At 50.1% G+C, this 14,262-nt stretch overlaps 3 protein-coding genes across 11 annotated transcripts in view; 1 reads left to right on the top strand and 2 right to left on the bottom strand.

The window, feature by feature from the left end:
- YLPM1 (YLP motif containing 1) overlaps nucleotides 1–1,721 on the bottom strand; it is a 38,816-nt gene extending 37,095 nt beyond the window's left edge. For all 6 annotated transcript variants that reach the window (XM_080396320.1, XM_080396318.1, XM_080396317.1 and 3 more), the window contains exon 1: nucleotides 581–1,721. In XM_080396320.1, the coding sequence (XP_080252446.1) occupies nucleotides 581–1,636 (1,056 nt within the window). In that variant the 5' untranslated portion in view covers nucleotides 1,637–1,721. The remainder of the gene's footprint in view (nucleotides 1–580) is intronic.
- Nucleotides 1,722–6,001: 4,280 nt separating this feature from the next.
- Nucleotides 6,002–10,572, bottom strand: FCF1 (FCF1 rRNA-processing protein). The gene is made up of 8 exons (XM_080396329.1): nucleotides 10,484–10,572; nucleotides 10,328–10,395; nucleotides 10,139–10,210; nucleotides 9,789–9,937; nucleotides 9,277–9,349; nucleotides 8,281–8,368; nucleotides 7,740–7,834; nucleotides 6,002–6,633 (listed from the first exon to the last, which is right to left on the bottom strand). The coding sequence occupies exons 1-8, from the start codon at nucleotides 10,484–10,486 to the stop codon at nucleotides 6,585–6,587; spliced, it is 597 nt and encodes a 198-aa protein (XP_080252455.1). The 5' UTR covers nucleotides 10,487–10,572; the 3' UTR covers nucleotides 6,002–6,584.
- The window catches only part of AREL1 (apoptosis resistant E3 ubiquitin protein ligase 1), a 39,195-nt gene continuing 35,477 nt past the window's right edge, over nucleotides 10,545–14,262 (top strand). For all 4 annotated transcript variants that reach the window (XR_013929621.1, XR_013929622.1, XM_080396325.1 and 1 more), the window contains exon 1: nucleotides 10,545–10,655. The gene's annotated coding sequence lies outside the window, so the exon portion shown is untranslated. The remainder of the gene's footprint in view (nucleotides 10,656–14,262) is intronic.

Raw genomic sequence — 14,262 nt, forward strand, 5'->3', positions numbered from 1 at the left:
ACAAAACATAGAGGTCTAAGTGACGGGCAACAATGTACCGTGACAGGAACACTTTTGCAGCTTTAACAACGTATGGCAAGATTAAAAGTCACGATTCTGACATCAATCAGACAACTGAAACACAATCCCATGAGAAAACTAAATGAAGGCAGCACTGAAGACAGGCAGCACCCATCCCGCAGCGGGCGCTAAGCGGAGTGCTGCATCTCACAACAGGTTGGATGAAGTCAACAAAGGTTTGGTGCAGGTTGCCCACACGCTGTACGCTGGAAAACAATTCTCCAGAGACTAACAGAGACTCCCTCAAAAAACCAATTAAATTTAATTCAGCTAGGAGTCAGACTGTCCCTTAAACAACTCATCCGCTCTGGAGAAACGATAGTTTGTTACATCCTGACAACCACCACGGGGTAAAGAAGAATTTAGGGAGCCTGGCCAGAGCCATGTCGCTCCCGGGCTTCCAAGGCAGACTGAATCCTTCAGGATTACGTGGACCGAGCGCACCCGCGGGGTGCCCTTACCGGGCCCCGGCCCAGCGACCACCGCTGCCCCGGTGAATGCGGGGCTGGCCCTGCCTTACCTGGGGAGTCATGGTGGAGGGGTCCGGCTGCTCGGCGCCACCGGCCTCCTTGGTGGCGCCCTGCGCGGCCTCCGGCTGGGCAGCGGCGGGCAGGGGCAGGGACGGCTGGGGCGGGGGGAAATGGGCCTGCGACGGCTTGGCAGGGGGGGGGATGGAGGGGGCCAGGCCGGGCTGCGCCCCCTGCGAGGGGGAGGCCTGAGAGGGGAGCAGGTAGGGCTGGGGGTGCGCCATGTAGCCCTGCGCAGGGGGCGGCAGGTAGGGCTGGGAGGCGGTGGCCGGCGGGGGCTCCAGGTAGGAGGGTGGGGGCTCGGAGAAGGAGGGGGGCGGCTGGGAGGCCTGCGCCCGGGACAGGTACGGCTGGAGCGGCGGGGACTGGGCCGACGGCGGCTGGGCAGGGGGCGGGTAGGGCTCCGCCTGTGGGGGCGGCAGGTAGGCCTGGGCGGGGGGCAGGTAGGGCTGGGCGGCGGGCTGCGGGGACTGCGGCGGCGAGGACAGCTCCATGTCCATGGGCACCGGCGAGGAGGGCACCGGCTCGCCCCAGTCGCCGTGGCCGCCCGGCGGTTCCTGGCCGTCGCGCTCCCGGGCGGCGGCGGGCGGCTTGCGGGTCGGCGGCGGCGGCTCGCGGTGGGCGAACTGCTTCTGGTAGCTGCGGACCGGCGGCGGCACGGGCGGCGGCGGCTGCTGCCAGTCGGTGAAGGAGCCGGGCAGCGGCGGCGGCGGCAGCCCCGGAGGGGGCGGCCCCGGCGGCGGCGGCGGCCCCAGCAGCACGGACTGTAGCTGCTTCTGGTGCATCTGCTGGAGCTGCTGCAGCTGCGCCAGGTGCTGCTCCTGCAGGCTCAGGAACCCCGAGGTACCGGCGGGCGGCGGCGGCGGGGCGGCGGCGGTAGCGGCTGGTGGGGGCGCGGGGCCCGGCGGCGGGTAGCTGGGGAGCGGCATCGGCGGGACGGCGGGAGGCGGCACGCTGGGGGGAGGGATGGGCAGCGGCGGGGGCGGGATGGAGGTCGGCGGCGGCGGGTAGTGCCCCGCCGCCCCGTACAAGCCCCAGGCCGGGTACATGGCGGGGCTGCGGGAGCGGACCGCGGCGCTTCCACAGGCCGCGGCGGCGGCGCGTGCGGCCCACGGCGCCTGCGCGGGGGCGCGCTCCGCCCTCCCGGGCAATAGAGCGCGCCCGGCGCGCTAGAGCGTCGAGCGGCGTCCCCCGCCGGGGGCTAGGCGCCGGCACCGCGCCACCTAGCGGGAAACTGCCGGCACTGCGGGGGGGAGGCCGCTAACGAGGCGGCAGAGAGTATAGAGAGGGGCGGAGGCGAGTGCAGAGCGCCGCTCCCCCGCTTCCCGCTAGCCCCGGGTCGGCTCGGGCGAGAGACAGGCAGCGGCGGAGGGCAGATGGAACGCACCCCGGCGGGCGGGGCGGAGCGAGGCTCCATTTTGTGTCGGCGGGCGACGAGCCGGCGGGTGCCGCGGGACTGCGAGCCAGGCGGTGCGTGGCCGGCCCGGCGGCCTCGGTTACCCCGGGGCGGCGGCCATGTTTCCGCGCCTGCCCGCCGTTCTCCTCAGGGGCTGCGCCGCGGCCGCGCCAAAGCCGATGCTCCGGTGGAGCTAATTAATTGCCGTAGTGACTGAAGTGTGAAACGAGCGCAACCACAACCCGGCCGGGCTGGGCCTCGGGAGTCTGCGCGCCCCGAAGGGCGGTGCGGGGGAGGGGGCGATCCAGGGGATCTGCCGCCTGGAATCGATGCGAAGGATTTTGTGTTTTCAGTGCATACGCTGAATATACGCTGTAATAAACGCGAGGGGCAAACAGAGCAGCGGATGTGTGAAACTGCCCCATCCATTCCAGAAGCAACTGTCCCCCGAGGAGCAGGGAAGAATTTTTCCTCCTTTCTCTATTCCCACACTGAAGTAACAAGTTAAACAGAGAGATGTTCCATAGGCGGTTAACAAAGGTTTATATCCGAAGTGCTGAACTCCCATTGTAGAGAATAGACAGGAGCTTTTGGACATACCAATTCTAGTAAGCTGAGCAGCAAAGCCTAGTGGCTACTGTTCTGCTCAGCAGCACACCAGCGCTGTGGTGCCTCGCTGCTTGCCCTCCTTCCCGAACAGAAAACCCGAGCAATTACTCATGTTCCGTCTCTAGTTTGGGGCTGGTGAATCAAGGATCCCTGGCCAGTGGAGAAAGGCAGGTGTTGGAGGAAAAGTCCAAAGCCTTTCTAATCAGGAGGACAATCAGGAAAAACAGATTGTTAGGTGTATAAATAAGCTTTGTCCCAGTTGCTGGAAAAGTCGGACTTTTTTGTTCATTTATAGTTACAGGGAATCTGGAGGTGATGCACCATGAATCTACAAGAAAAGCTTCAAGTAGAGCATGAACTCAAGTTACAAGATGCAAATCTTTAAAGAAACTATTTTAATTAATTTAATACATATAGAACTGTCTTTTCTGTTCTTTAGTACCCTGTTTTTTCTGTTCTTCAGCATCCTTTCTTTTCATCTAATCCTTTTCTGTGTAGGGTGGTGCAACTCTTAAGATCTCTCTTGCAGTAAATATGACTTCCAGATAGCATTTGTGCTTTTAGCCCCCATCTCCTCCACATCATACATGTACTTGACACCTATATACCCAAGCTTTTTGGACCAGTTTACTCACTAAGCTTTTGAAAGCCCGTTCTTTCAAAATAAGGAATTCCTGTTGCAAACATCCTTTGACTTACCCTCCTGACTGGTTCACTGAAAGCGAGTTGTCTTGTCATCAGTTTACTCAAGGTTATTTCCTGCAGGCAGGTCTCTCCTGCTGTTTTGCTTGTTTCTTGCTGTTTATTGTGGTTATTCAATATTGCAAAGAAACCTTTTACACCCCTTATGAAGAAATACATGCACTCAACCACCTTCAGCAGCAACTGTTTTCCAGCCTGTATCAAGGAGGCCAAACTGTGATTTCCAAATAACTTGACAGATGCTTTTGTCAATACCCAAATCTGGTTCATGCCGCAGTAGAGTTGCCTCCTGCCAGCCAAGATACATTGGCTTTACCCAACATTACCTTGTCCTAAAGCAACCCTTTTAAGTCCACATTATGCCCTTTTAGTCTATTACAGTCTGTAACATTAATATATGTCATCATGCTAGTTTTAGTTCATTTTTTAATAGTCTGTGCTCTTCCTGCTTCTAAATGCTATTTTACCACATTTCACTTATCCCTCAATTAACCACTGTCACATCTTGGATCAGCACCTTACATCTCTTCACATTACCCAGTGGGAATGCTGCAGCAATCCTGGGCCTTCTGGTGGCCCCCAGAAAGGAGCAGAAATTGTTTTTTCCCCATCCCTCGCATAACTTTAGACCTTTTTTGTGGCTTTTCTGATTGTTCTGTCCTCTGAAGCTATGGAAACTGGCTACAGCAAGAGACAGGATGTTAAGGGGGAGGCCGGATTCCCTGGAGTTACCAAGAAACACTGCAGGCATCTGTTTGATATCTTAACTCATGTGCAGGTTTAAACCAACTGCCAGAGTTGGGTCAGGAAAGAATTTCTTTTCTGGTTTGGACTGGCAGAGTTCTGCATTTGTAGGAACATCAAAGCATTCTCGCTTACCAAACTCTTTCCTGTTATAATCTTTCCTCCTTTTGATATACTGTAAGTTGGATCTGAGGTTGGGATGCCATGGTCTGCATGGAGTAAATATTTTTCCTCTGAACCAAGTGTCTGGTACTCAGGTTCCCTGGGACTGCAGGGGAAGCAACTGATTACTCTGGTGGTCCTTTCCTGTCCTGTTTCTCTTCTGACTAGGCTCTTTCGAGTTAATCTGTCTTGCCAATTATCCTCAATTAATAAAAATTTCCTGATGGGTTTTCTCACTGCCAATACCTTCTCTCTGCTGCTAATCCTCCAACCCTCTTAAGACTTCCTTAGCAATTGCCTTGTGCCTATTCCTTGTAATCTGCCTTTTTAGCAACAGGAGGCAAAACTGGAACATTAATTTAAGGAGTAAAACACTTCAGTAAATGGACACATTTGCTTTGACTCCTACCCACAGTTCATGCTACATACATATATTTTCATGAAGTCCCTCCAATAGGCATTCTGCTGGCAGATAGACATCCTCCAAATTCATCATGTTGCTGTGCCTTTGACCTCCTCTCCAGTGCCAAAAAGACTTCTATCAAATATTACCAGGAGCGACCGTTTCTCCTCCAGCCTCCTTCCATTTGGGCTAATTCTAGTGAAGTTATTTGCACAGGAACAATTCTAGTTAACTCTGTACTTGAAAAAATCTTTCAAACCACCAGAATTATTCAGAAAACAAAGTTACACAGATCTCATTCTACAACTGTTCCTCAGTGCTCATTTGACTAAACATGGTCTTCAAGTGTTTGTGACAATACATTTAGCTTAAGGAAATGTGACTTGGATTGAGAAGAAAACCAAGGATATTATTTTTGAAATGTACAATTACACACCGAGTGTAAAATCTCAGGGTTGCTGGCTGAAGGTGGAGAAGATAAACTTCAGTTATGATAGCTTGGAAGGGGGTTTGTTTTGCAAGTGTCAGTATGCTGTTATTTCAGGGATGAGTTTAGTAGGTGAGCCTGCAGCAAGCAAAGAGACAATATGAAGGGTGAGTCTGATGTGTTCCCAAAGTTTTCTGCAGTATCTGTAGAGGCAGAGTGCTGGCAAGAAAGTTACCAGCACGCATTATCATCACTGTATGGTGTCCAGCATACAGACAGCTGAGTTCAGCTAGTCTCTACAGCCAAACCAGGCACTACAGGATAAAAAGCTCTCTTAAAGTTTGGAAGTTTTCTTAATTATACCAAGAATATAGATTTTAATTCTCCCCCTTCACTATAGCTCAACTCCAGCATTTTGGCCAGGAAGCATGATTTGGCACGTTGGCTCCTTGTGACCCTCATATATTTTCTCTTGTCTCTCAGTCATAAGACAATTCTCTTCACCGCAGAGATCAGAAGAGCAAATTATATTGCTAAAAATTAAAAAGTAATGAAGATACGAGAATGCAAAGTTATGGCTTTGAAGTATTTTTTCCCCTGCATTTTTCCATGTGGCTTAACCACTTCTTTTTCCTCCCTCCTCTGACCACTTCCTTCCCTGCAGCAAATGCTGCAGGTCTGTGTGACTCTCTTGGTCCACTGCCATTGCTCTGATTCCCCCTCCACCCCCCAACTCTGCTTCAAGCCCACATTAATATCTTCCCCAGTTTGACACCTTCCTGTCACAGTCTGGTACCTTCCTGCTCTTCCCTGACACCTAACAGAAGGGATAAGGCTTTGAGGTGCATTAGGTGCCAAGCAAACACGAGGGAGAGATCTGTCCTGGCCCAACCTTGCCCTCCTGCCAGCACTCTGCATGCAAAAGGACCGGTCTGCCAGCTAACCCAGTACAGACACAGGAATCTGAGCAGGACACTTAACTGAACTTCATTCATTGTACAGTTGAATAAGAGCTTATCAATTCTGAATTAAAATCTTCCAGACCGCTGGCCCAGAGAAGGCACACCAACTGGTGCAGATCTGATGCCTTTTCTCCAGAATGCAGATTCTGATTTGCTCATGGCACAGGTGTGAGGGAGCTTCCCAGAGGAGTATTAGTCCATCTACAGGTGCAGCAATAAAAAAACTTCTGAAGTATCTGTGGTTTCATTCTCAGCCAGAGTTGCATCACCAATATTTAATTTAGAATGCTGAAATCACTTTTTCCAATGATCCCAATGAAGAGAGAGTTAAGTATGTTCCAGACACTGCTGTCCTCTATTTCTCATGTGCTTCTCCCAGCTGTAGGTAGTCAGGCCAAGTCAGAGCAAGGATGAATAAAACCAGACTCTTCCAAGTAGCTTTTTCTTGGAAGATCAAGGCTATGATGTCAGTCCAATGTCACCCACAGTCCTATGTGCAGAGTCCCAGCAAAAAAAGGAAGCAGGAGGGTTGGAACGAGAGAGACCCTTATCCTGGCTCTGAGTCCTGGCATTGATGGCTTGGCTGAACAGATTAGAGTCGAGGTGCTCCATAATCATCTGGCATTCTCTCAATGTTGTATCTGAGAAAGAAGGAGGGAAAACCTATGAAGACAACCTGCTCCACATTTCTACTCTCCCCATGCAGCAACAGGCTTACAGGAGACTGAACAGCAACAAGCTTTGCCGCATTTCTATCTGCAGTTCAGATACCCAGCAAGAAAATATTACTTCCAAAAGTGAAAAACTTTCATAAGGCTGCTGTTATCCTTCACCTCAAACTCAGAAATTGGGCATCTCAAAAACTCATTGTCTCCAGAGAAAGAAAAAAATTGGTGGTAAGATCTGACTTAGGATTCAAGAGCCAGCCACCATGGCGAATAAAACTTTGGCCATTCAACTTATGATTTGTAGCCAGAGTGAGTTAAGAGGCAAAGACGTTTTGAGAGAAAAATCTTCTGAGCCACGTTATAATTATAGATCAGTTAAGACTTTACATATTTATGTATATTTGTACATTTCTGATACACTGCTTTGTCTGCATTACTAGACTCATTGTCTCCACTGCTAGCACACTGCCTCCTTTCCAGTATCTCTCCCATCCAATCTGAAGACACTGGCCCTTTTCTCTCCACATCCTGACTTACCTCCTTACCATGCTACCGAACAGATCTACCATACTGTGAAACAATTTGGCATAGGCTTGATGCAAGATAGATCTGCTGGGCTGTACATTATGCAGAGGAAAAATTACAACACTGTATATGACAAAGGTGAGTAAAGACTTCTTAGTCTAGGTTTTACGAGTGCTTTGGAAGGAACAGATGAATTTAAACAGATGTTTTTACAGTAGATCACTGGTCCTACTGCATATAAAAAAAAAAATAATAAAGTGAGCCAGTACTTGAAGGTACTGGAAAAATCTGTTGCATTGAAATTGCTGCACTAGTATCCTTCTAGGTTGTTTTAGTTTTTTGCTAAGAAACAAATTACATCACATAGCTAAGGGTACACAAAGCTACCAAATAGAATGTGGAAGAAGAAAGGTTCTTTTCCTCACGATTTGTAGAATGCGTCTGCCTGGTAGTCCTGCTGCTGGTAAGCAGAACTGATCTATGGAAACACTGGCCTCACCCTGTCAGACCAAGATCGTACCAGGTGGTGTTCCTCCCTGTCAGAGGCCCCTTACCTGTGCCTGGAAATGTACATTATAGGCACTCCTGGGATTTTTCGTATTCTCCGCTTGAGCTCTTTATCCACTGTGGCCACAATGTAACATTTGTGCTGCAGAGAAAGAAGCCAGTCAAGATTCAACACCAGTGAACCCACAGAAAGGAGGCAAAGCTGAGCAAAAACTCCTATTGGGTGGGCTCGTTTAACACAAGAGCTACGAGCCCTTCGCAAGGTGTAACTAGGACTTGTACAGAATTCCATAGCAGACTAGTAATGTCCTTCTGCTGATCCAAACACACTCGTAGAAACATCCAAAGTCTGTCCAGCCTTCCCAGCCAACAGCTCTCCCACCCCAAGTGCTTCTTGGTGCTGTCCTATACAAGAATGCTCAGGGAAGACTATACCTTGCTTCAAATAAAGTTGTGCTAGGGACTGAAACTGTCCTGTAGTGAGATTTTACAGTTACTCTGTGAGAAATTTAAGTCATCAGTAACTAGGAAGGTTCAGGAATTTTTAGTATGTTAGCACAGTAAAGAAAATTTCGGAAACAGAAATACCTGAGTGACCCTCTGTACCAAGCAGTCATCTGCGTAGGTCCCTTTGTGCATACACGGCAAGCGTTCAAACCGAGGGTCCTTGGCAATTCTGTGGGGACACATAAGGCAGCATCACAGCAATTAGGCTGGAGTGTACCATAACACAGTATGGAGGAACAGGAATGCCCCTTTCTGTGATATACAGCACGTTACTCTCAAAACAAAGGCTGAAGGGATGGAGTGAAAGGTACACAACAGGTCAATTGAGATAAGGAGCAAAAAAAGAACGCAATTTGTTCAGCTAATTCTTATAGGTTACTTGTTAGTTGGATTCAAGATCCCTACAATGTTAGGCTCCTGCCTAATGAAGTCATTTGAAACAAGTTATCTGTGAGAAGAACTAGAACTTCTGGTATCTGACCGTTCATATCATGCACATAGGAACACTTCACTTGCTCTCTGAAAGAGAACATCAAAGCTGTTTAAGGGACGCACTCAGATACTTTACAACACAACGGGCCAAAATAAAAAGTAAAGAACAATACATGACTGGTACACCGGGACAGCATGAACTACATTGGACTAGTTTTGTACAGATCATGCAATAACCTGGCTCTAGATTATTAGTACACGCTACCTACTCCTACAAGAATAACATGAGGCATGAGTGAAGGGTTCCATAAAACTTGGGTCACTTCTTAATTTTTAGAAATTTCTGTAAATAAAAAAAATATAATTATATATATTTTGAGAAACAGGAGAAAGTTATTTTGAAAGTCATAGGAGTAAAAAATATTTACAGATCAACATTGTGCACTCACACTTAGCATTCAGGTTTTTTAAAAAAAATCTAAAACTCACACCATTGTACTGATCTCATACAGCCAGAGAAAGAAAACCTAGTTTGGGACTCTGCAACACCCTCTACTGCCAGAGCACCATCATGGAAAAGTGCTTTTCATTTGTTTATATTAAAATATTAAGTTCCACAAATGGAAAAGAACACCCTGCACCTACCTTAACGCCACACGGTACTTCTGCCCTAACTTCTCAATTTCACCCATTACACAATCTGTGATACATGGAATACCTACATGTAAAAAAAGCCTGTATTAAAAGCAAGCAGTATTTCTTCACAGACCCCTGCATATTGCCCCCATGCCCAGGAACTATCTACCATGGAATTCTATAACATATCACAGTTTTAAACCTATGAGAACAAATAACACTGCAAAGTGATGAAATGTAGAGCCACTGAGTTTGCCCATGCCACAGCAATTTTAGATTTTTAAGTTACTAATGCTTTACCTTTGTTGAGATTAGCATTTAAGACCACTGTCTGACTGAAACCACAAACAGTTCCAGGGTTACCACTGCCATGAACAGTGAGCTCGATGATTATGGCATGTATCCCTTTTTTAAAGCTTTCCATTATCCTCAGCTAGTGGCGTGAGGCCGATAAAGCACATCACGTGCACGCCATGGTGCTACATGGTCCAGAAGAAGCTGCGAGCGCTGCAGACACTCACACTTGGCATAGAGACAGTCCATCATCGACTGCACTAGGTCCAGCTTGGCCTTGATGGAGAAGTTGATGAAGTTAGTGTCAACGAGGATGTGGTAAGGGGGTCCCAACTGGGTATTATACTGGAAGAACAAGCAAGAGGGATGCTGGGGGCTGCCAGGAAAGCAAAGAATTCAAATCAGTTAGTTGCAATTAAAACATCCAATCCTAGAACTTGCACAGAATAAAGGAAGGGTAACGAACAGAAATAACACACGGCAGCGTGGTACAGTGACCTATCGGGCCTCTCACCACCTCCCAACCCCCTCGGTTTGGGGCACCGTGGCCGGCCCCCCCGAACACCGCAGCACTTACACCTCCCGCTCCTTGATGGCACTCGGGTCCTCCTTCTTCTTCACCGGGCCTTTCGCCCGGTCCTTCTCGTTACTGCAAAGAAACAGAGGCACTCCTGGGGAGCGCGACAGGGAAGGGCGGCCACGGCGAGAGGCCTGGCCCGGGATGGCCGCCCCGCCCGGGAGCGGGCCCCGCCGCAGCCACACTCACATGCGTTGGTCCCGGAGGCTGATCATGCGCTTCATGGCCGCGTACTTCCGCACCTTCTTCTGCTTCCCCTGCAACGAGACAGGCACGCAGCCGTGACGGATCGGGCAGAAACCCCGGCGCCCCCCGCCCGGCGCCCCTGAGCCGCGCTCCGCTCACCATGCTGCCGCCGCTGCCGCCGCCACCTCCGGTGACGTCACGGCGCGTTCCCGCGCCCCGCCCCGCCGGGAAGGCCCGGCAGTGGCGTCACTTCCGGCCGCCAGCACGGGGCAGCGGCAGCCTGTGCCGGTCGCGCACAGGAGCGGGTCCGGCGCCGCGGCCGGGGCCTTCGGTAATGGCTCCCCTCCCGCGCCTCGGGGAAACGGGAGGGCGGGCTCCGGCGGGGAGAGTGGGGCGAGGCGGGGCAGGCGTGTCCCGGCCTCCCCGCCTCGCCCCCGGGGTGCCGGCCCGGCCGCGGGTGGCAGCGGGGGATGCGCGGGCGGCCTCGCTGCCGGCTCTGGGGCTGCTGGGCGGGTGGGCGCCCCGGGAGGGCCGCGGCGGGGCCGGGCGGCTCGGGGTGAGCGGGAGGGGCTGACTGTGCCTGCCCCGCCGCGGCCTCCAGCTTTCGCTTTCCGTTGGGCTGCGCCGCCTGCGCGGGGCCGTCGGTGTAGCGGGGCCGGCGGAAAGGCCGCGGGGTTTGGTGGCCGGGCCGGGCCGCAGCCAGTGCGGGCTGGACGGGAGCCCCAGCGCACCGGCCGGCCGCCTTCCCGCCGGCTGTGCCGCTCTGCGGGGCTGGCGGGCCATGGAGGTCTTCAGCCCGCTTTAAGCTGGGCTGGCGAGTTCTGAAGATTTAACGTAATGCTGGCTTTGCTGCGCCCTGGATCGGGAACTTCATGAAGAGCAGCGAGTTGCCATTATCTATAGATCTTATCAACAGTTGTGACCCGAGATCATCCTAGCCAATGAGCGTCACTTCAGCTGTGCATGCTGCAGCTGTAATAGTGTAGGCTGGCTCAAAATACCTTTCCTGCACACGTAAGATGTTCTCCAAGTTCTCAAACTAGTCCTGGGCACTTGGTTTCTAGTGCCCTGTGCAGGAAAGGGTGAGAGAGGCCTCCCTGTTACCATCTTTCTCATGCAAGATTCTGGGATTAGTGGGAACTGGTAGCTGTTGGTATCTTCCAAATGCAACCGGTTTTATCTGCTGTGCTGGTCAGAAAAATCAGCCGTGCGGCCAACGAGGTACTTAACACGCGAGAGTTTTTTCCTGAAGTGCTGGCTTCAGTAGAACTGTGAACTGAGGCTCTGACAATGAGGAAGAAAATTAGACCTAAGGAAGGACTGGATTCATTAGGGAAACTATGGCTGAGCTGTCCACCCAGGGGATTGTACCAGGCTTAATTGGTGGTTGATGAAATGTAGTTGGTGGAGGAGCTCCCCTGATGCTGCCTAAGTTATGTAAAAGGTGTGGGTGAAGGAAATAATCAAGGATGAGGGGAGTGATATGCTTTCCTCGTGGGCATGTAGGGTGGCAAGTGGCTGAATGTTCTGGTTTGGAGACCAGATCTGGTGTCAAGATGAGACTGGCCTGAAAGTTGCCATCTGGCTGGCTGGCTGTGTTTGAGGAGGATGGGAGGAGCTGACAGCGCTGCTGGTGGTTCAGTTGCGATGAAAACTCACTAGACTTAGGCAGTTGGCAAGTCTCCTATATTTTTTTTCCTCTTGCCGCTATTTTATTTGGCTTGTGTGTAAATGCATATGACAAATTCCAGCCCTGATGAGTGAGTGACTGTTCTGTGTGGACATTGGCTGTTGATGTGGCTTTTGTCCTTGACAGCTGATACTGGAGCCTGCTCAGCGCCTTTTGCGCTGACTCTTCAGACTCCTGTAGTTGTATTTTAAAGTTGGGTTCCATGGGCATTCCTGTCCATTGGTTTGTGCAAGCTTTACTTCGTGTGAGAAAATACTGTGCCTTTTCATTCAGAAGAGAATTGTTGTGTTGTGCGTGGCATAAGATGCATGTGCTGTTGGTGGTGGACATCTGTGCATGTGGATTGAGAGGACATTCTGCACGGAGATGAAATGTTCTCTCATCTTGATTGTATGAGGTAGTATCAACCTGCAGAAAGGTTTTAAAGCCATCTTTCTTCTTAATTTTGGAGCTTGTCAAGGGAGAGAAGAAAGGAAGCTAAATTTATCAAAGCACCAAAAAACCCAGTAGGCACAATAGATTTCCAATGAGCTCAGTAAATCAGTTCTGTACAGCGTGCTCATGACTGCCTTTGTAGCTGTAGCCATGTGTGAATGCGTTATATAGTTATTTTTGTATGTGCAGCTACGCTTGTGCTTCCTTGTGGAGCTTTGCATTGTGTTCCTCTGGCTTTGCAGAGCTGTAGTAGAAACAAGACATATTGCCCATTACTGGATTTCTTTTTCTTGCTGACTTGAGAGAAGCAATGGCACTAATATAGTTTACTTTATGATTCCATGCTGTCTATCCTGGTTATGCCAGTACTTCTCCTTGAGTCAAGGTGAAGCTTTCCAAATCCCCATGTTCCCTGCAGGTGGCAGGAGACCATTGCTTGCTCTGTCCTTGGATCAAGATCACTAAGGCTTGTCGGACAATTCAGCATTTTTTTTTCCAGCTTAGCTATGTTGGCACCTGATATTGCTGATTTTCAGAACTATTTTCCCAGAGTGTAAGCTGACAATTCTTGACGCGGATATTATTTTAATTTAGATCTGTATTCTGATACACGAGTGGCAACATCTCTTGGATACCAGCTACTTGCCACTAGGTTCTTTACCCCGATGTATCCCAGCTGCAAGAGCATCCTTAAAGCTGCTGGCAGCATGTATGTTAGAAGGAGGTTGATTGTATGACAGGCACTTCATCTCTGGTGGCTGCCTCATTTGATGTCTTGTTTACCACTTCATGCAGAGATAATAAAATGAGAAGTTGCTGTGCTGGTTGAGGGATTCAGTTCTAATTCCCTGTGTCCAGCGAGCTCTGAAATTCTGCAACCCTGATCAAGACTCAGGCTTCAATTGACTTAAAAACGCTTGTAACTGAAATTATGGGTCTTTCTCTTTTTATTGCTTGAGAGAGAGAGAGGCTATGTAACTTGTGGTATGCTTTACAGAAGGGAAAGAGTTACCAACTAGAGGCAGAAATAGCTTGGGTGGTTGAACCCACAGGGCTGGTTTTGTGTCACGTTTTTTTGGTGACATGAAGAGACTGGTTCTGTAAGGTGCTGGAGGGAGATCTCATAGATTCCCAAATATTGATAAATTTCTGTGAAATTCCTCAGCTGTGTGGGAAGGAGCCACACACCTTCCGCAGCCAGGCCAAGCTGGAGTAGAATTTCAACCAGGCATTTGTAGCACATCTTGGGTATGTATTGTGAAAGAGCTAAAATAGCAAGGAAATTGCTGGCTCTGTGATCCTTAATACTCAGAGATAAGAGTTTAGAAACCTGAAACTTTGTCTAGGAGGAGAATGAGAATTTATGCCCTGGGGACTGCAACACTGTTTGCTCCAGCAGAGGAAAGAAGAAAATAGTTGGGTGGGTGGGATTTTCCTTGAGATGTGGGGGATGAAAAGACTGTGAGAGTCTGGCTGCTTCTGCAGTGCAATCAAAGAGCTCTGCACAGGCTTAGCTGTTGGTTTTCATCTGTGTTAGAAAGCTTAGTGGAAGTGTACGAAGGCAGCCAGATCTGTATGATTATTGGGATGGAGGGACATAAGAGACATCTGAAGAGGAAGGTAGATGAGGGGGGAGAAGGGAAGAAGTGGCAGCTGAGGTGGTGGTATGGCAGGCAGGAGGAGCACATCACATCCCCAGAAGAGGTGACCGTCTTTACAGACAGCTGCTGTGATGAGCCTGGGTCTGCTCATTTCATTCTCACTCCTTTATATAATTCTGCATACCAACTGTGTAGGCTCTATGGCTTTTCTT

The sequence above is a fragment of the Falco punctatus genome, assembly GCF_963210335.1.
Source record: "Falco punctatus genome assembly, chromosome: 7".
In the NCBI taxonomy this organism is placed as follows: domain Eukaryota; kingdom Metazoa; phylum Chordata; class Aves; order Falconiformes; family Falconidae; genus Falco; species Falco punctatus.

What these genes read in the sequence shown, in the direction of transcription:
- FCF1 (XM_080396329.1), bottom strand. An exon ending in AGCCTCCGGGACCAACGCAT is followed by an intron (nt 10,211 to 10,327) that starts GTGAGTGTGGCT and finishes GTTTCTTTGCAG; the next exon opens with TAACGAGAAGGACCGGGCGA. An exon ending in GCCATCAAGGAGCGGGAGGT is followed by an intron (nt 9,938 to 10,138) that starts GTAAGTGCTGCG and finishes CTTTCCTGGCAG; the next exon opens with CCCCCAGCATCCCTCTTGCT.